Source organism: Serinus canaria, chromosome 15 (genome assembly GCF_022539315.1).
Source record: "Serinus canaria isolate serCan28SL12 chromosome 15, serCan2020, whole genome shotgun sequence".
NCBI classification, from domain to species: Eukaryota; Metazoa; Chordata; class Aves; order Passeriformes; family Fringillidae; genus Serinus; species Serinus canaria.
The window spans coordinates 5,543,399-5,565,035 of NC_066329.1; the positions used below are offsets into that span (position 1 = coordinate 5,543,399).

At 42.0% G+C, this 21,637-nt stretch overlaps 1 protein-coding gene across 1 annotated transcript in view; it reads right to left on the minus strand.

Annotated features, from left to right (window-relative positions):
• DGCR2 (DiGeorge syndrome critical region gene 2) overlaps positions 1-21,391 on the minus strand; it is a 44,743-nt gene extending 23,352 nt beyond the window's left edge. The window contains exons 1-2 of the mRNA XM_050980459.1: positions 21,057-21,391; positions 1,847-1,969 (exon numbers count right to left, since the gene is read on the minus strand). Of these exons, the coding sequence (XP_050836416.1) occupies positions 1,847-1,969; positions 21,057-21,135 (202 nt within the window). The 5' untranslated portion in view covers positions 21,136-21,391. The remainder of the gene's footprint in view (positions 1-1,846; positions 1,970-21,056) is intronic.
• Positions 21,392-21,637: the final 246 nt, after the last annotated feature.

The window sequence follows — 21,637 nt, forward strand, 5'->3', positions numbered from 1 at the left end:
CACAAACACCACACCTGCTTTCTGGCTGTTTTACTGAGCACCAATTACTTCTCTAATTATTCCTCTCATCAAGTGGAATACTTTCCTCTCTCTGCTGTCCAGCATTTTCCCCTCTGGCATTTACAGACATTATTCTTCTCTTCCTGCATACAGACATGGTGGTGAATCAAGTCTCTCCCACATTCTTTAACCTTCAAGTTCTACTTATCATGTCAGGCTAGACAGTCTACACCCCAAACACAACACCAGAACCTATGTATTGAGAAATGTTACTCCCATAAACCCCTCCTATCAATATACCAAACATCTTTGGAATTCCAGTCCTTAGTCAACACCATCCTGGTGCACACTCCAGGCAATAACTTAAGTTGCTGACTAATACATCAGGAACAGGAGAAGATAAAAATAGTTTTCCATTAATGTGGAAGTTCAAATGTTCCCACAAGCAAAGTCTTCAGTGTTTTTTGAGTAAATCCAAACACTAACATGATGCTGCCCTCCCCTAGCCACTGAACTCCATTATACTCCAGAATTTTATTAGGTCCATAGCTTTTTTACATTTGGCCAAAGTTAGCTAAAATAGGAAGAATCACAGCACAGGTATAAAAGTAATTTTCTTTAGGACATCCACATTATAAAGAATATCCTTAATTAGACTATCAATGGCACAGCTTAATTTTCAGTGTCAGAACACTGACTGTTTTTCCCCTTTACTGCACATTCACACACACACAAATCAACAAAAAGTTTTCTTAAAGGAGCACTGACATTCTTTCAATTATTTGTCCACAGTACACGCTGGGGAGATGGCTAACTCCAGCACAGTTTCAAAATTGGAATGTTAGATTTATTTCTCTAATTCCCTTAGATAATATGAATATTTAAAAGAATTTTCTGCTGTAAAACATTAATGTTACTATTTTGTAGCACCTCTCTAAAATAGCTGAGGACTCAGAATGATGAATGCTGTTATGGCAATGCCACAGAGTTCACGTGATTCTCTGCCAAGAAAATTAAGTAGTTCACTGGAAAAGAACTTCTTAAAACAGTTTTTGAATGTAATTTAGTCCCACTGTAAAGATAAAAAGTTTTCAATTGTGCCACAGTTGAATTCATGCTTTCAGATACCTGTCTCATTGTTCTTAACAGAAAAAAAAAATTACAGGTCAATTCACTTTTAAGATACACAGAAAGAGCTGCACCAGCCTGTTTTTCAAGAAAACTGAAAATGTTTAAAATTGTGATTGTACAGTCACAATATTTCTTTGCTCGTTTTGAAGCACAGCTCAGTATCCAGCAGCTTTAGCAGAGATCCACTGCTGGTGACAGGCTCCTCAAAGCATATAGTCACAGGAGCTTATGAAGTGCAAATACACCACCTTGTCTGGCAGAACAAAGTTCTCCACTTAAGCACAAGAAGCATAATCAGAACAGGGAGCAATAAAAAAGCTCTCAACCCAAGTCCAGCAATGTCACCCAGCACTGTCTGAATGATACACAACCAAATCAGTAATTCCAAATTTAACCACAGGCTTATGTGTCATTTCAGTTTTACTGCAACATTTTTTCCTTGTCAGGGGAGTCTCTTTTTAGACCACAAACTCTCCTCATCTTCAGGATACCTGCTCTGCCGGTAAGAATGGAAGGATAATTCAGACAAGGAAACTGTTTGTGGTATTAGCTGCTCAAAATGAAGAGAAGCCAACTCAGTCTTTGGTAATAATGGGTACAGTTCTACCAAACAATCACCAATTTCAAGTAAAAATTACCAAACAACCTGAAAGTGTCAAAGTACTGCTGCAAAGGAAGCTGGCACAGGGCTGAGCAGTCTCTTAGATTTCCTTACCTGGACAGTCAACTTCATCGCTCTCGTCCTCGCAGGTGGGCCATCCATCACACTGCCAGTTTGAGGGGATGCACTGAATGATCCCACTGCGACACGCAAACTGCCCCGGGGTGCAGCGCAGCTCTGCGAGAGAGGAAAAAATGGTGCTTTGTCTGAAATGGTATTTATTCTTGTAAATGTATACATCTATTAATCATCTGTCATGTCGTGGATCACTGAAGCGTAAGGGATAAAATCTCTGGTTAACTCAGCCTGTTAAAAACTCCTTCTGCTCAGATCACTTCATGTCGTGAACTGCATGTTTGTGGTTTTAACAGATAGGAGGGTATGGGAAATAATTCTCTCAAGACATCCGTGGTAAAAACCTTCCTGATAAAGATAGCCTGTGAGCAGCTACTACCACAGCATTACCCATTTACTTCTTGTGGGGCACTGAGGAGTGATTGTTCAATTTTCCCAGAGCTGAAGTTCAACAAAAATATGCTTCCATAGGTAAGCACTGCATTATGCAACAGCCTCAGAACCCTATTTCCGTTCCAATCATTGTGTATGCCAGAACCCATTAGACCTGCACAAATGCTCCATCTGATTTAGAGATATTTCACAGAACTACTTGTAACACAGTACCTATATCCATGAACCTGTTTTCACTTTCTAGCTTCAGCTCTGGTATAGAATTTCTCCATGTGAACATATCCTTTACTAGAGACTGTCACTATCTGCAAACATGTTGCTCCTGTTTCTGTGAGTTCACTGCCTACTTGCCATCACTACTGTCACACCTAATTAGCATTATAAAAAGTACAACTTTTTTAAAACCTTTTTTTTCAATTCCATCTATCAAATGCCAGAACCTAATAACTCAGCTTCATTTTATGTCCCTCAAAACATTTTGCAGGGAATAAAAATTCTGCCTGCAAAAGTGAACAATTCTGAGCTTGTTCACAGCCAGTCTGCCAGTGCCAACACCATCCACAGGCTCGCTTTTGCACCTAACCATCATTGTCCATCTTTCTTCTAGACAGTGGTTGTCAATTTTCCAACCATTGTTTTGGAGCAATTTAGCACATTTTCCTCTCAGTGAGCTGCATTAATCCTAGGTAATATATGTCTGGAGAATGAGCACCTTTTTAAACAGGAAAAAAATGTTTATATGTAAAACATACTGATTTTGAATGGATCCAGTGGGCAACTGTCTTGCAGAAAGAAAATCACTAGAAGAGAATTTAAAATACAGGTATGCACTCTCTCATCCACAGTTTACAACATAAGAGCACACTGTAATTGCAATTGTTACTTCTTGAAACACATGCCTAAGCTAAATCAAGACAGAGGTCACATTTAAGTGTTCAAACAACATGACTGGGCGTAATAAACCCAGTCACCAGGCACTCTGAACAAAAGCTGTAAACATACACCTGGTAATTGGTATAACATATTGATATCAGGCTTCTAATTCCATCTTAGACTAGAATCCAGTCCTACTACTAGTTCCTCTGTAAAGCACAGACCTGCTCTTCTAGAAGAATAAAAGCAGGCACATCCTCTTAGCAACCACCTACTCAGAGCAAACATTCAGGTCACAAGATGCTAAGAACTCACACGGACCTGCCAGACTACTGAGGGCAACAACAGACCTGACAGCACAACGAGTGTTCTCACCCATTTAGAGCTTTACTCAGCCCAAAGAGAAAAAACAAAATTACCAGTCATAATGACTTCCCCCTCAGAAAAAAAAAGGCATAATTTATTTAGCCTGAAGAGGGAAAGAGGAATAAAAGAGTTGGGGGGGGTGTAAAAAGAGAGAAAAAGCTTCACTTAGCAAGAGAAAATTTAAAAACTATCTTTAGGCTAAATAATTTAAAATCTAATATCTATGAGTTAATTAAATCTCCTTCTAACTTAGAGGGAAAAACCCAACAACACACAAACCACCAAACCAAACAAATACAAAACCTCAAGCTGAAATGGAAGGCAGTCAGATTTCAAGTCCACAGAAGAGCACCCTTTGGTAAATGATTGCAGCTTCTTTCGCCACTTCTGCACAAGGTCAGGACGCAGTGGGAGGCTCCTTAGAAAGTCTTGCTACTACAGTTCCAAGTACAGAATTTAAACTGGGGCCTGTGGGAGATCTTTTAACACATCAAAGACTATTCTCAGCCCAGCTCCAGGTTTGCACTGCATCCACCCATAGTTATGGCAAAATTCAGTACTTTAAAATAAACTTGATTTTTTCTTTTACTGCTTATTTCAATGGAATTCACACATACACATACACTCTGTGAACAAAGTTATTCTGCAGCCTTCTGGCTTCACAGGCAGTATCCACCAGGAATGCCAACCTGCATGCCAACAAGGGAGAAACAGTGAAGGACACTTCTGTCTGTCTGCAACTTCATACATGCTATTACTATTTTATGTACAATTGTAAACATATGAGTGGTTCAGATAAAAGGATGACTTCATCTCAGCATTATGGGCATTAAAAAAATGCCAGCTACATGCTGTAATGTCATGACTTCCTGTGTTAGAGACACTCCTCTCTGAAGAATGTGGATACATGGAAGAGTACAAAACATTTCTAGTAAAACACCTTTCAGACCAGCTGTACCATTGCTCCCAATGGAGATCATGCTGTCAGATGCACTAATTATTTCAGACCAAGGAACATGAACTGCTACGTAATTCTGCGCTGCAGAGGGGGCAAATGTGACACAAAGAAATACTGCGAAATTAGAATCTCTGTCAATAAGCCCTCCTAAGCCATCCCAACTCATAGCCATCAGCAGTAAGATACAGACATAAAAACAGATGGAAGTCTACAACCAAGCTGTAAGATACATAGCCCAGGAACGGAGATATTTGGGAGAGGCAAGGATGCACAGGGCATGTGCTGGTCTCCAGAACCCTGTGAAACATTTCATGTCAGTAGCCTATTTTTAAGTTAAAACAGCAGATAAATGAAAACATCTCAAGCCCATCTCCACCACAGAAAAGGCAAGTCACACTGCCAGCAGCAGGACAAGAGTCAGGAAGATGTATGAGCAGTACTGAATAGTACAACATTATGTGACCATCCATCTTTCCTGGAATGCAAGTAATCACTTAACACATGGTCAGACTTTGTACTTTCCAGGAGTAAGGTAAATAAAAACCGCTTCTTCACCCATATATTTTCAGTTCTTTTGAAGAACAACAAAGATTTCAAAAATATCAGTATATTTCTGTCCTTAAAGTCAGATATCCCTCACAGTTCACAGCTGTTGATGGTAACTCACAGCAAGAAAGGATGAAGAATGCACCTTAAACTATCAGCTGCACACAGAACTAAAACCATACCTTCTGCCAGCTGTTAAATGCAGAGACATTTCATATTTTCAAAATCATTAGTAAATATGCAATGGCACAAGTTCAGCTAAGAGCAAGCAGCTGTTGGAGTAGAAGCACAAGACAACATTAAGCCAAGGGCATCAACAATTGCCTCGAGGTGAAAATGTGGAAATGCAAACTCCCCCAGCATTCACGTATGATGTGATGAGTGACATCAGCAGTATAATGATTCACATGTGCAGTTCTAACATAAAAAGCCTCTTTTTCTTTTCAGCATCAGATGCAGTCTTTGCTATGGTACAAGATGAAATTTAGTACACTGAAATCTTATTGCAGGGCAATTAAATTTATCTGGCATTTGCTAGGAAGAAAGGAGACAACTACAACACTGAAAATAGCAGCAATTGTTGTTTTTGCACTATACAGAGTATAAACTTACAAAACATCACAAAGTTCAGGCAGTGTGAGAACATGAAAACACTTGAAGCAGTGAGGTGTCATGATAGTCTCTTCATTTCACTATCTCAGAGCACTTCTACAACATTAACCCTCAACAATCTTACCAACCAGTGCATCCTCAAGCCACAGTTACAACAAAGTACAGAACAATTCAGGAGTTTGCCAAAGGCTACAGACAAGATGAACCTGCAGGAAGCCAGCTGTCCTGCTGGCTCTATGCTTTCATGATGACACCGTGTTTACTCCCTAGACCCCAAGCAACCTGCTTGTTCACCAGCACACCTGCACCTGAACAAATGTCTGTCAGAAATATTAAGTAACAACAGTGTGTTCCCTGGTAACACTTCACCTGTTTCTCTACTATAAACTGGATACAGAAAACAAGAAATTTCTTAAATTGATGTAAAAAGAGCAGAAAAACTGAAATCAGATTCAGACCATCAATTCTACAAGCTAAATATATAACCCAAGATAAAACTTACTGTCAAATGAAGGCCAAAAAACACCCTATACCAACTGGCTTGGACATGTTATTAGATAATATATCCACAAGTCACTCATCTGAAAGAAGTCTTACCAAGGCTAGTTGTGGACTTATAATTCGAAAGAAAAGAAAACTTACAAAACAGTTGAAAATTTATTTCATCAATCTAAAAATGACAATATTATAAATCAATTTAAACACTGCCACACAAACAAGAGGCCTTCATCTGCTTTAGCTGTCACATATTTTTCTAAGCTAGCCAGCAGCAAAACCAGCAAGACTAACAGAAAACCTGAGGTTTCACACAGGAAAAACCTAATCTTTCAAGGTGGTTGCTTACATGCTCACAGAGAGCTTTTGTTCTGAAGATTTTGCCCACTGCGTGATGAATGCTAGGTGTTTCACAGAACTCATTGTGTATTTCAACCCAGGGGTCAACTAGCTTTTTGAATTTTCTTTACAGCAGGATAGTTTCCTGATTTTCCGCAAAGTACTCAAAAAAAAAGCCCCATTTACCAGAAGCATTATCTACAGGAAGGACTTCATGACAGATAATAACACACACACACACACACACACACACACACACACACACCCCCTCTAGTTACCAGCCAGCTTCATGTGTTTCACAAAACAAACAGATTTTGGCCACCATAGAACGAACCAGGAAGCCCTTTCAGGTTCAACAACCTCATGTACTCCCCTCTGTGCAACTGAGAACATTTTCCTCCTGGAGCCCAAGCACTGAGAAGCTGCAGTGCATCCTTCCTGCAGCAGATGCACTCTGGTCACTGAGCTGCCCTGAGCATTACACTTCCTGAAACCTGTATTTTCTGCATCATTTTTTAAGTCTTTTGAGGTTCATTTAGACTAAGACACCTCCTGCTCACATCTAAAGTGCAATTAATTTTTTATTAAGCTTCCCCCTTTTTATGCAAGACATAAGGGATAGATGGATACTCAAAACAATTGTTTTATTTTAAAGAAAGGTAGGAAGCATCCATATCCAATATGTGAAACTACTTTTTCAACACAGTACATCTCATTTTAGAGCTTCCAATACCAAAGCAAGGCTGTATCAGACATATGAGACAAAATGTTGATTCAAAACAAGTTCACCTTGCTGGTTCAGTTTCCTAAATGAATGTGATCAGTTGGCTTTGGGACAGCAAGCTTTAGCTCAAATTAGCTACTGTCTGTCCACATTAAGTCAGATCAGCTCTGGTTTGTCCCCTTGCAACCAGAAACATTGCATGCTCCAGCTAATTCAGCAGAAATATGGCTGTACAAATCCAGTAACCATTAATGTGGAATTGGGGCATCATAATAGTTGTCTGCCACCAAAGACAGAATATCTACTAAGGTGTCAGTTGTTTTAAATATTTGTTCTAACATTTAAACAGTTGGGACCTTCACCTCCACAGCAGCAGAAGAGCCTGGAGTGAGGAGCAGGGTCACAGCTCTGAGGCACAAAAGGCTGGTCCCAGGTCACACACCTGGGGTGACACAAGGAGCAGGGGTGGAAACAGCTCGTGGCAATGAGCAAAAGCCAGCAGCTGTAAACATTTCCTGCAAAGATAAGCTGCTGGGTAAATGAGAAAACTTTGATACTGTTTTAGTAGGATTATCTGTCCTGCTTCAATTGAAGACAGAGATACAGAAGAAATTCAGCTGGAAGAAATGTTAGATGCAATAAAAATGATGAGGCCCTATCTCAAGCACATGTAATAAACATCTGCTGAAAAGCATTAGGTGAACACATCAAAGTTCTCAAAATCTAAATTTCAACCTTATATTTTCAAGACACCAAAGACTAACATTACAGAAACCTGTGGAAAAAGGTGCAATAGATCCTAAAGTAAAAACGCATCCCTGACAAACAGAACATTCCCTTCACCTTTGTTCCTAGCCCTAAAATATAAACTCTCCAGCAGTATAAAAACCTTCATATCACAGCAATTCACAAATTCAGAGGTACAGATGAGGAACCAGAGGCTGAAACTAAAGCCTCCAAAATATAACTCTCAATTCAGCAAACTGCTTTGATACAGAAATTAAACTCAGTGACTATAATCACTGATTATCAAAGTTTGGGTTCTTCTGGCTGCAATTACTGAACTTTTCTTTATTAAAGGATTCACCAGTTAGTAAAGTCTGATACATTATAAGATAGTCTTTTAGCAGCTAAGACTACAGATGCACTAGGTGTTACTGTTTACACAGCAAATATAGATTTTTATCTATTTCAGTTTTTAACACAAAGAAATGTAATTTTTTATTTGCTACACTAATTGTTCTTGTCTGCTGAGTTTCATTTGTATGGAAATTGAGATTTGATTAAATGTACACCCAGCATTTAATGTTATTTCAATTATAAGCTATTACTCTGAAATTCATGTACTGGAAGAGATAAGCTTGAAGTACATGGTTTGGTTTTATACATAAGCTTTTAATGAACGATGGCAGGTTTTTGTGTACATCAAACTTACTTTGTTTATTTTGATCACATTTCTCAAGGTTGGACATGGCAGATCCTCTGGCATCACTTTTATTTACAGACCAAAGGAAAACAAAGGACAAAAATACTTCCTCCTTTCTCAGTGTAAGTCACTCATTGTCCCAGACCAGATGAACCAACCTGTAAGGGAATATTCTGTTCAGATTTCAAGAGGCAATTACAGTCATCAAAAGCTGCTTAAGCATTAACAAAAACTGTAACTACAAGTGCTTAGACCAGTAACTCTTCTTATTCAGATTTTAACTTGTCCAACAGGTCTTTCTTATGTTTTGTAATACTCAACCTACATACTTAAGACCTGTACCTACATGTTGCACTATCCTTTCATATTTTAAGACATTTAGGAACAAGTTTACTAAAATTGAATTTTTTTTTCTTAAATCACTGTTTCTATATAACCTGAGCCATGCTACACTGCATGAGTATGATCAGATCCCAGTCCCTGCCAGCTAAAAGCCCAGCTCCCTAAGTCCTTCACTCCTGGAGATTCTGCTGAGCACCAGCGCTCACCAAATGCCTGCAAACAAGCACCAGAAACAAAACAGCTGAATAAACACCACACCCACCACCATCAAACAAACACACACCATTCTATATCTAACATTTACACTCAAGAGGAAGCACAACACAATCAATATTGCTCTAGACTGGTATTTACTACAGTAACATAAACTTTAAAAAACTTTTAATACCTCCAACACAACAATATAATGATGGTTATCATAATGTAGTCCTCAGCAAATCAAGTCCACAGGTGAAGGTCACTTATCCTCAAATCTAATTCCAGCTCCTGAAAATTGGAGATTCTGAAGTTATAATCTCATTAATAGGAATGCATCAGTTTCAAAAATAAATAATACATGTTAGAGGCACTGGCATTTTCTTCACAACCTCAGCATGCTGTTTCATAAAGTAATTAAAATTGTGACAGCATTCCAGCTGAAAACTGTAAATCCTTAATGAGTAACACTCATCAACATTCACTATTACTCAGTGTTCTGTCATAGTAAGTTATGCTAGATCCATCCAAAGATGTTACAGCACAGTAAGGAATGGTAGCAGCCTCCTTCCCCTCATCTTTGTTCTCCAGGTATGCACTCCCCAGAGCTGGAAGGCAGGGACAAGGAGCAGAATGAAGCCCCCATAATCCAAGGGGAGCTGTTCAGTGACCTCCTATGGCCACTCAGACACACACAGGTCTATGGGGCTGGACAGGATCCACCCAAGGATCCTGAGGGAGCTGGTGGAAGCACTCACTGAGCCACTTCCTATCATTTACAGAGTCCTGGCCAGCTCAGCTGGTCCCAGCTGACTGGAAATCAGCAAAAATGACAGCCAGCTGCTGTAAGAAGGGTCATAAGGTGGATGTGGGGAATTTCAGGCTGGTCAGTCTGACCTCAGTGCCAGGGAAGGCTGTGGAGCAGATCATCCTCCACAAATGGCACGCACAGGACAAGCAGGTGATCGACCCAGCCAGCGTGGGTTTGTGAAAGGCAAGTCCTGCCTGACCAACCTGATCTCCTCCTAGGACAAGGTGACCCACTTAGTGGTCCAGGAAAAGGCTCTGGATGTCATTTACCTTGTAGAGTTTAGTAAATCTTTAATACCACTTGCTGCAGCATTCTCCTGGATGAACTGGCTCCTCATGGCTCAGAGGGCAAACTCTTCACTCAGTAAAAAACCTTCTGACGGTGGGGCCAGGGGAGACCTCACACCCTCTAGAACCATCTGGAAGCAGGTGACAGCAAGGTGGGGGTCAGCCTCCTCTCCCAAGTAACAAGCAACAGAACAAGAGTAATTGGCCTTAAATTGCATCAGAGGAGCTTTAGATTGGACATCAGGAAAAATTTATTTACCAAGAAGGTTGCCAAGCATTGGAACAGGCTGCCCAGAGAAATCAGGATCCCTAAAGGTATGTAAAAGAGGTGTTGATGTGGCACTTTGGGACATGTTGTGCTAGTGGACTTGGCAGTGCTGGGTTAATGGTTGGACTGGATAGTCTCAAAGGTCTTTTCCAACTGAAATGATCCTATGATTCTATATTTATTATACCTACACCCTGCACGAGCTTGGAACTGACCCAGTTTTTCCTTGCTCACAAGTGTCATTCACTGCAATTCATTGTCTGCTCTTTGTCTGGAGGGCAAACTCAAGGCCAGGAAGGAAGGAAAAAGAGAAAGAGAAATCAAAATAACTACAAAAAAAATAAAAAAGCAAAGTCAGGGAACAGACACAGCATTCAGCCAAAGCAACAACATTAGAGCTTCTTGAGTGGGAATCCTGGCTATAATTTTTTAAGACTTAGAAAATACAGACTTTTCAGCTTCATGACAGTGGGCACTTATTCCTAAGACTGAAAGAGAAAAAATGTATTTCCCAATTCTTCAGCACTGCTAATAGCAAAGAGAAAACAAAATTTGCTACTTGGACTAAGCTGAAAGAATACTGTGAATTAGGCAATGCAGCATTCCAGACTGAAAACCAGTTTATTTTCATAGCGAGAATACCAGGCTAAGCAACAGTGTTGTGCTTCTCCCCCCAAGAAACTGTTATATTATGATAATGAGTAAAGAGGCAGAAGGGAAAAGCAAAATACAGCACAGGCACAAAGAGCAGTCAGTACAAATAAAACCAAAGCCACTGGTACTCAAGAAGCCTCTAAAATGGCTCAAAATTCAAGCCTGCTGTCTCTCCACACTAACAGCCTTGTTCATGACCTCGAGTGCTTTGTACAGCCTTAGGCAGGATTTCAGTGTTTTAGTACAACAGTGACAAGCGACTTACACCTGTGCAGCACCAAATTTTTAACCCTTTCCCTAAAGAAAGCTGATCAGTGAAAGTGCCAATCACACCTCACAAATTCATGAAACAATTTCAAGCAAGCTTGAGAGAAGTAAAAACCAGGAAAATTGCATGTGTCTTTCAAAAGCTTGCACAAGAGAAGCAAATTCTGACCTTCTTGAGCTTCAGAGGGCAGGAAACCCCCAGATGGCTTGCACTGCTCAGCAGGTGCCAGCCTGCCACAGCACACCTGCCTGTCACACTGCCACCACCGGGGGTGGTTTCCCAGCCGGCAGCGGAGGGAAGTGGTGAGCTGGGGTAACTGAACCTTTGCAAGGACCCTGCAGGACCCCCAGCTTCTTCATACTGTGCATAGGCAGAGGGACACAGGCAAGATATGGCTTTAGCAAATCAGTGCCAAGCAAGGGTACTGCAGCAGAGGGACAGGGACAGAGAGAAGCCCCCTGGAGTCCAGGTTTCATTAAGCCCCACTGCTTATGAAACATGCTCACAGGAAACAGAGCTAAGTAAACAGCATTATTCCTCACACAGAATTTAAATACAGCCACACACACAACATACCAATTCTGCCAAGAAATTCAGCAACAAAGAAAAAGTCCATTAAGAAGAACATCAGCAGTGGTATACTCAGCAAGTCATCAACTATGTCCAGAAAATGGCACCATCAACAACTGTGCTTTCTCCCTACAATCCATACACCAGGTCAGGGCAGATGGATTATCCCACACACACTAAAAATCCTTCAACCACCGGGGTTCCACATCTCAAAGTACTTTATTGAGTACTATTACCTGGTAGTTGCCCACCCAGAGCTATTCCCAAAAAAATCCAGGCATGCAAGATGGTTCCTCTCCTCTTCCTGAATTCTTAAGACTAATACATCCCACCAAGTCAGTCTGGATCAGCATTTGTTCATATACAAAACAGTTTCACTAGGAATCGGCAGAGGAAGAGGCTGTACTCCCTTTGACCAAATAAACTATAGGTGTACAAACAAAAAACAAAAAAATCCCCAAACAAATAAAACCAACACAAACCTCAAGCCCACAAAAAAAAAAACAAAAAAAAAAACAAAAAAAAAAAAAAACCAATAAAACGAAAAAAACACACAACAACTAAATGCTTAAATGCTAGCAATTACTCTACAGAAACTCATTTTCCTAAGAGGAAAAATTCAAATCCAAAATTTTACTTCAACTGAATTTGTATTTTCCTTAGATCACGTTTCAACAAGAAGAGTACCCAGATGAAACACGATAAAAGCAATTCAAGAACTGTCAGAGCAATCAAGGCTAATTTGTAGCCACCATTTAAACTGAAAGTAGGAATTGCCAGATTTCAGCAGTATTACTTAGCAAGCCCATTTACTTTCAGCAAGACAACACATGTTCCTTCTTTGCAGGAAAACAAAAAAAGTTCCTATCTCATCTTTTTTTTTTTTTTTTTTAGCACACGATTCAGCAGTATTTAAGCATATTCCTTAAACTTTCAGCACATGAGCAATCCTAACAAATCAAATGAAAATCTACAACTTAAAGCTAAGTATGTACTTTAAAAACTTTGCTGAACTAAAATCACTGCAGGAATTGCAGTAGTCTTTAAAGCAAATATGTGACAAAGTTCTACCTATGAAATCAGGTATTTTTTAACTACACCACTCTCCAAAAACTAACATTATTTTATATTTTTTTTAAACCAAATGAAAATGGAAGAAGTTCTCTACAGCGCCCTAAGAAAGTTAAAGGTCTTAAACAAGAATCTAACAATTCAGGGAGACAGGAAAGCTGTGCCTGAGCACTATTCAAATGCAGGTCACACTAAAAAAAGCTTTTGCTCCTGTTTCACTTTTGTTCACATCTTGTACAAGACTCGATGAGCAAGCACCTAGAACACTTAAGAGCAAAAATTCAATACACAGAAATATTATGTCCTCAAATCCAGAAACCCAGTTTTATCCTTGCACAGGAGCTGGGGCAGTGGCTGTCTGTACTGGAGCAAATGGCTCATGCTTTGAATAGCATTCCCCTGCTCCACTGAAGCACAACACAGCAGGAATGTGGCCAATGTCAGCCTCAGCTCTGTCTGTCCACCCTGGATGACATCCTGTGCTTCCCTCTTCCCCAGCAAATCAAATACCTGAGGAGAAATTCCACATATCGAACTCCTAAGTTTAATAGTTCCACCACAAGACATCAAATACAGATCCACCCCAGCTGTAAAAAGACACTCTCAGAGCAGTTTTCTCATCCCCAACACCTCCTAACAACTCAAGTACTGCCAGCACTCTTCAATATCTATTATGCCCATGTGTCAGGTACTATGCCACAAAAGTTGATCTTTGCCATTTTATAGCTGCCACCTCAATAGAAAAACTACATTCAATTCCATTAGTGCTCAGAAAGACAAAGATGGGCACTACAGCATTCTTGAATCCTCTCCTCCAACCTGCTTACTGCCAGAATTGAGGTGGCATGATGCTCCTACTTAAGTCTCTGATCTCCCTCCTGCAAGATTCCCAACATTTCATGCAGATTTTCCCAGAACTCATTAATAGAGTATTCTTATGTCACTGATTTAAACCAGTGAAGAGTAATTTAAGTGTATCAAATTTCCACAAATCCAACAGAGACAAAACACAAATGTAGTTTTAACCATCCCTAGATTAAAACAAGCTCCATTAAGTTTTACAGGCTTAAAAAAGCAGAATGCTACTCATGCACAAACTCAAACCCAGCAGGTGTTAGAAGCAGGGTTATTTGTTTTCTTCTAAAGTGAATAAAAGATGGTAAATTACTTTTAAGTCAGAATAAATCTTTTTATTTATGTTGCTAAAGAAATATTAACAGGGACCCAACACAGAAATGCTAAGGGACAACACCAACACAGTTCTGCAGCCAGCCCACAACACACAGCACCATTCTACTACAAATGGCACTTAATCCCATTTTTCTACTAGCTTTGATTTTTAAATAATTCCACTGGGCACCCCAAGTAACTGGTCCTATAGTGGGAAAGGGGTGAGGAAGCACAACAGAAGCAGTGTATGAAAGAGAAGACAACACAGGAAAAAAAGAGCTACACAAATGAAAATATGACAAAGAAAAATCAGTTAAAGGACAAAAGAGCAGGGAATATCCCAAGAGCAGCCACCAAAAGCTATTTCTACATTTCCATCCCCTGAGCTGGCTGATAATTCTCAAGCACAATAATCAATAAACAGAACAGAAGCTAAATATAATGTCAGACCAACCAATTTTAATTATGTAGGAAGTTAAATGTTATTTAGTTTAGTTATAGACAATGAAGTAACTATCAATTGCCATTAAACTTAAAACCATATTAAATTCTCTGAATGGCAGGAAAATACTACAAATAACTTTCTTAGGAGATCCATTTAGCAAATACCATTAAAACGCTGCTCATGAAACCCAGAATTAGCAGGCTGACCTTTTAAAACAAAGAAAAATTTTAAGTTTCACAGGAAACCACAAGATGCCAGAGGATTTCACAGTTCAGGAAATATGGATTAAAGGTTAATCCCAAACTCATGTTTTTAAGCAACCAAATTGCTCGAGTCCTGCTGCAGCAAACCAACGACTTCACCACCTGATCCATGGTTCCTCCTGGACTCAGGATCCTCCACAAAACCACCTCTGAACTGCAGGGCAGACATGGGAGCCTGCCCTGCAAGGATCCAGCATGAAACAGAAACCCTTCCAGGGAGTGGAGAGCCAGGAAGGATTGGGCACTGGCAGGCACGCACCACACTTAGTGCTGCAGAAAAACTGGCACCTGAACTGTCCTAGAAAACTGTGAATCTGTTCTTTAAAGCTGCAGCACATGAAGGACCTGTGCATTAGACTGCATTTATACAGATAATAAGCTATAACTGCAGAACAAACAGATTGGTCACTAGAGTTAGCAAAAGAGCCTGGTGTTTGAAGTTTATCACAGGAAATAATTAACATTGTGCTTGACAAACACCTTCAGGAGTTGCCTGGGTTTGCCAGATTTTCTTTTGGGACAGAAGGACAGATGACTCCATCACTTATACTCCTTCTAGCCATAACTTTCAATCAGCCTATACAGAATAAAAGATTAGCAAGGCTCTTCCCATCACAGGTTAACCCTTCAGATCACAGAGGCAAATATCTGCAGAGCCTCTCATTGAGCCTACCATTAGCTGAGCTCTGTTCCCTTTCTATTTAAGCTCTTCCTTGTCCAGGCTATCACTGCAAGAACTCAATGCACATGTCCACTTCAAAATACAGAACAACCCTGAGCACACACATTAAGCCCTGAAGGGCAGAAGCTGTGATTCCACTCAGTTCCTTCTAGGTTCTGTTCTAGACAGAACTTTCAGGTACCAGAAGCTCCATTCCAGGTACACAGGTCTGCACTGCACAATGGGAAGTTCTGCTAATCACAAAAGAAGTTATTCATATGCACCTCACAGCATCAAACAAGAACTTATAAAAGTTGCAAAAAATCACCACCTACGAGAGAGAGGTGAGAGACCCACGCATAACTCCAAGTTGGACCACACAGGTAGCTACTACTCCTACATTACAATTCAACATCAACACCAGCCCTCACAAAGGTAATGTCAGGGGACAGAATGATTCATGGAAGTCTTGACTGGTTTTCTGACATTCACCAGGGGATTTTACATCTTTCACACTTGGTATCTAAAATTCCTCTCTTCAGTCTAGCTGTGCCTTTCCCCTCACATACCAAGAAAGAAGCACAGCTGCTTCCTCCTGCTGCAGAGAGAGGCTGCAACAATACTTTATCCTCCATCACTTCTGCTGTTCCGGACCAACCTTCCCCTGCCCCCAGACCTACTGTAGGGACACACAAGTCATGTGTCTGCAAACCCCCAAGGTGCCCCTCTGGTTTATTACTTCTCAGAGCAAAGCAATGCAAACAGCCCTGCCTATTGACTCCTTTTTTCTCCTTTACTTTGTAGCCACAGCTAGCAGCAAATCCCCTTGCACCTCAAAAATTTTGCTTTATAATTAACATCAGGAATTACCAGTCTTAAAGTATCAGACCTGCTAATAAGGTCTGATACCTTCTGCTTTGTCTCTCTGCTACACTGAGATCAGCCCCAAAAAAGATTTTTTGCATCCATCAGCCTCACTCTGCAGCTGTAAAAACAACAAACAGCAGAGCAAGGAACATCAGAACAAAACTCAGTAACAGGTAACAGTAGGAAGAAAAATAAAACTTAAAACCAGTAGATTAAGAAGCAAAGGGACGAGGGGAAAATACACCAGACTGGAAGACAGGCCAAGCCCTACTTTCAGCAAAATTAACTGAGGAGGTGTGATAAAAACCCTTCTACCCCTCACTCCTAGAACCTTCCCCTTCGGAATTCACCTAAATACACAGACAGGAACTGCAGCTAGCAACAACATGAACCTGAATAAATATCACTCACCACAGCACTCACTGACATGGAGACAGTGAGCAAAGTGCAAAATAAGGGTTCATGTTTGCCTACCAACAATATCTCTCCAGAACAGAAGAACACTGGCCAAAGCAAATTCTATGACTCATACGTTTGGGTCTCCATTTGAATTAATCAATACACTTCAAGTGGACAAAACCAGCCCCATCCAGTCACAGCACACCAGTGGATCACCTTGAAACTGGGCTGATCGTGGGTTTGCTTAGACCTCTATTCTGATGAGTTCTGCCATGTAAGACCAACACCTCTTGACTAAAAGACAAGGAAGAGTTAGGAATTTGAACACACTTGTCAGCTGTATCCTGTCAAAACACAAACACCCCACCTGTAAGAGCACAACCACAGCTGCCAGCAAGCTCCCAAGTGTATGGGAAGTTCCAGCTGGGAGCTGGATGTGGGGCTTTAACCAGACCACTTGCACTGGCAAGTCTTTCTAAGCATTGCAGATTAAGTTCTTTGTGCAATATTTTTTGAAACAGAACTTGGGTAATAAAATTACTTCCTCTAGCTAGCTTTGAAGTGGAGAAAAAAACGCTGCAAGAACAAGAACTCAATTGGCTTTTAGCTGCCTAGCAAATGCTCTAATAAGAAAGCCTGATGACCTACATTCACAAGGCTCTGTACTAAACCACTATTACAAAATCCAGTATAAAGCCTGACCATGTTTAAGTGTTTTCCATTAGCAAGCAGCAGTATCTTGTTAGAGAAATATGAAAACATGTTATTGTCTTTAGTGATGATGATCTTAATTAATCCTCTAAATAGTATTCTGAAACATGTCAGCGTGGTCATTCCAGACTGCTTAAGCTCCCAATGCTACACAAAGACACCAAAACCTCTGCTTCTCAGTGGGATGCACTGGGATGTCAACAGAAAAAGAAACTTATAAATATTCTCAAACTGTGAAAGACTGAATTTATACCAACTTACATCTCTGATGCTCTTCCAACAACCGACAGAAATGCACTGGTTCAGAAACTCGGGCAAAATCTAAGCTAGCACCAGAACAGCTTATTGCAACTGAGTTCACACAGCACTGAAATACTTTCTCACACAAAGACATCAGCTCTCTCAGCCAGCTAGTCAGATAACCTGAAGCAGATGGGTTTGAGTTGTCCTGGAAAAGATTTTATTAAATTAAACTCTACTGTGGTAAATATTCCCAAAAAGCAACAGATAGAATAAAATCAGCAAGTGTTTAAAGGAACTAATAAGTTAGTCTTTCACTCTACACCCATATAGTTGGAAGAGTTTGATACATTCAGCTTCAATTCACATTAGCAGATTCCAAAAACAGTGAGTAACACAACTCTAGGAGAAATGCCCTACTTTGGAAAAAAAAAAAAAGAATGCTTTCAAAAATGCACTATAAAGCAGGCAACTAGTCAAAACAAGAAGAGGAAAGACTGAAACACAAAACAAACAAACAAAAAATCCAAGTGGCAATTCTCAAAGGCTCAAAATTACCATTACAAGTTCACAGGTTCAGAAAAATCCAGCTGCCCACAGTGCCTTCAGGAACCCAAATCTGCACAGCTGGGGCCAATATCATGGTATGTTAAAAGGACCTTGTGCTGTTAGTATGGCAGAAGCACAAACAGACTCATGTAACCAAGAGAGAAAAAAACTGAGAAAAGAAAATAAATTAATTTCTTCCTAATGTACTTAAGCCCACCTCACCCTAAATGCAGAAAAAAATAGATCCATGTAAAATCACTGCCTTTCAGATTGCATGAAAAGATACTACAGTTGAGGAGGCTTAAAAGAAGGTTTTATTTGTCTGAAGAGCACAGCAAGAACATGGATACAAAGCTAGTGTCAAATTAACATGGAAATACAAAGAGATGCCTGATCTGCCGGGACTGAATTGTGAAGGGACTACACATTCATCTCTGAGTACATAAAACCTCCCAGGGCTCTGCAGCACTCATCTGATAGTTCCAAGTACAGATTTAAGCTAAGCAAGCTGCAGGCGTCCTTCCTAAAGCAAAAAGGCAGTTGCTACAACACACAGGTTTAAAGTAAAAAGTAAAGCAAACACCACCTGGGAAATAAATTCTATGTCCAAGTACTCTTCTCTTTCTGCTGTCTCTCCCCAGAGGAGACGAGGGAGACTTCTTCACCACTGATTAAAGTGGTAAATTTGGTTCTGTGTGTCCTCTGTACTTGCATGAGCCAGGTTTTCCCAACTTGCACCTCATGTTTCAGGATCAAACCATGTGCTCCTAATCTATCAGACGGGTGATTTGCTTGAGACAGCAAGTTCAAGATAGCAAACCAAACAAGCCAGGTGACATCGGCAGAGAGCTGAGAGGACACCCAGAAGTGATGGGCTCTGCTCTGAGGAGGAGGGAGAGGCATCACCATGGACAGCTCAGCCACCTCGCTCACCCGGAGCCACCACGTAAACAGGATGGAAGAGTCTATTCCAAATGGAACTCAGAAGCTCCTCACACAGCAAGGAACTCTAGCTGCAACACTACATCCAGATGCATCACCTTGGGTTCAGGAATACATATGGTTTGAGCAAAATTCATGGAATACTTATGGAGCTGCCACAGGGGAATTCTAACGCTACAAGTTTCAAAGCCAGTGGTGTAGGACCTGAGCAGATCAATAAAGGTTTGCTCACAAGGACACTTCTGCCAGTGAGACTACAGCACCAAAAATCTCTTAAGCAGGTACATTATAGCTACAGCACTAGTGGAAAAATATCATTCATCTTAACAAAGTAAATCTAAGTGAAAAACTTGTGCTCATCCATCAAGCATCAGCTGTTGACAGAGGTACACTATCAAACTGGAGTGACAAATGTGACACAATATGAAAAAGGCCATTTTTGAATTTCTAGGAGGCTACAATGCTCAACACCGGCAGAGCTCAGGGTCAAGTCTACCCACCTATAAAAGCACAGAGACAGCTCTGAATAAGCTGAACCTTTTCACCCAGCAATGCAGCAGCCTGTAGCACTTCGTGACAGCAAAAAGGAGCTGCTTGAAATCAGTTTTACATAGTACCTTCTCAGCCATAAAAGCCTCTAGCTGTAATAATACTAGGCTACCAACACAACAGGGGCTTTTTGGCTACTTAAATGCATATCATAAGCCCTGTACATACTGCACTGCCAAAAAAACAAGCCAAAACAAAACAAGGCAGACACAGAGACGTTTCAACACCCAAGTTAGTTATTTCAATAACTCTGCCTACACTGACCCAATTGTGTTTCAGCTCTGCTGGGAACTTGCTTAGACGTAGTTCATTAATACTGTTACATTTTATTAGTCTGGGTCATAAAAGTTATTTCTAAGAGAAAGAACAAGGGGGTTTCAAAGGACACCATGGTTCTTACTCTCCTATTTTATCACCCAGAAACAGTCTCCTGGTGTAATAGGAGGGCGATTCCCAAACCTGCAAAGCCACCCCAGGCAGCCTGACGCTTTGGCGACTGATGTTCTTTGCCAAGAGCTGCCCATGATACCCGAGGGCTTTGCCAAGCTCCAAGAGTTCAACACCCAAAAAGAAACTCCAGCTGAGCGATATACCTAGAAAAACTGTAGTTTTCTACCCGTAAACACCAACCATTTCTCCTAAGTTAATCATCTTGTGATTTTAAGCACCATGCCTAGCAGCTAGCACACGAACTCCATCGCTGAATTATTTCCCTGAAAGAAGCCCAAACAGAACCAGAAAGACGAACCAGGTGCGGCAAGCTTTTCTTCTCTCTTCCTGCCAGGATTAAATGGCACTTCGAAAGCAAGCATTTTGTCTGGCCGTGTGGGCATCCAAGGCCCACAGCATAAGAGCAGGTAAGCAACAAGCACCTGAAAACTTAGTCACCACATTTTCTGCACTCATCACCCGTAGGGTTACGTAGATTTCTAGGCAAGCTTTCACACTTTGACACCAGGGTTTTACCCCGACTCGCAGGGTAAATCCAGGCTCTCTCGGATCCCGGCAGACGGCACAGGGGACCGATGCTCGGCCGCGTCCCGGCTCTGTTCAAAGGCACAAAGCAGCAGCAAAGCGCAAAGCTGCCCGGCGGGGCCGGCTCGGGGCCACTCCGCCCCCCGATCCGGGCTGTCCCCGGGGGCTCACCCTGCCGTGTGCCCGGGCCCGGCACCCCCGGCCCCGCCGCCGCCCCTACCTGGCCGCAGCGGCTCGGTGATGCTCAGCACCAGGAGGAAGAGGAGGAGGAAGGTGCCGCTGTCCGCCTTGGGCACCATTTATCCTCCGTTCATGCTCCCCCGGCACAGCGCCACAAACCCGCGGGGAGGGACGCGCGGAGCGGCGGGAGGAGGGGCCGCCGCCGGGCCCGCGGGGGGGCCCGGTCCGCACCGAGCTTTTCCCCTGCCCTCCCTCCGCCGTTCGCCGCCGCCCCGGGCGGAGCCGGCGGCCCTGGCTGCGGCGGGAGCGGCGCGGGTCGGGCGGCCGCGCTGGGGCGGCTCGCAGGGCTCCGCCGGCGCACAAGATGGCGGCCGCGCCTCCCCGCCGCCGTGCCCGCGCCGCCACGCCCCCTCCCGCCGCGCGCCGCCCGTCCAATCGGCACTCAGGGGGCGGGGCCGAGCGCGCGGATCAGCGCACGCCCCGCCTACTTACGGCGTGGGCGGGGCCGCCGGCAGGGGGCGGTGGCGGAGCGGCCCCGCGACCCCCGGGGTGCGCCCCGGCCCCCCCGGGATGGCGCTGATGGCCGCCATAATCCCCAGCACGGCCTCTATCAGCCCCCTC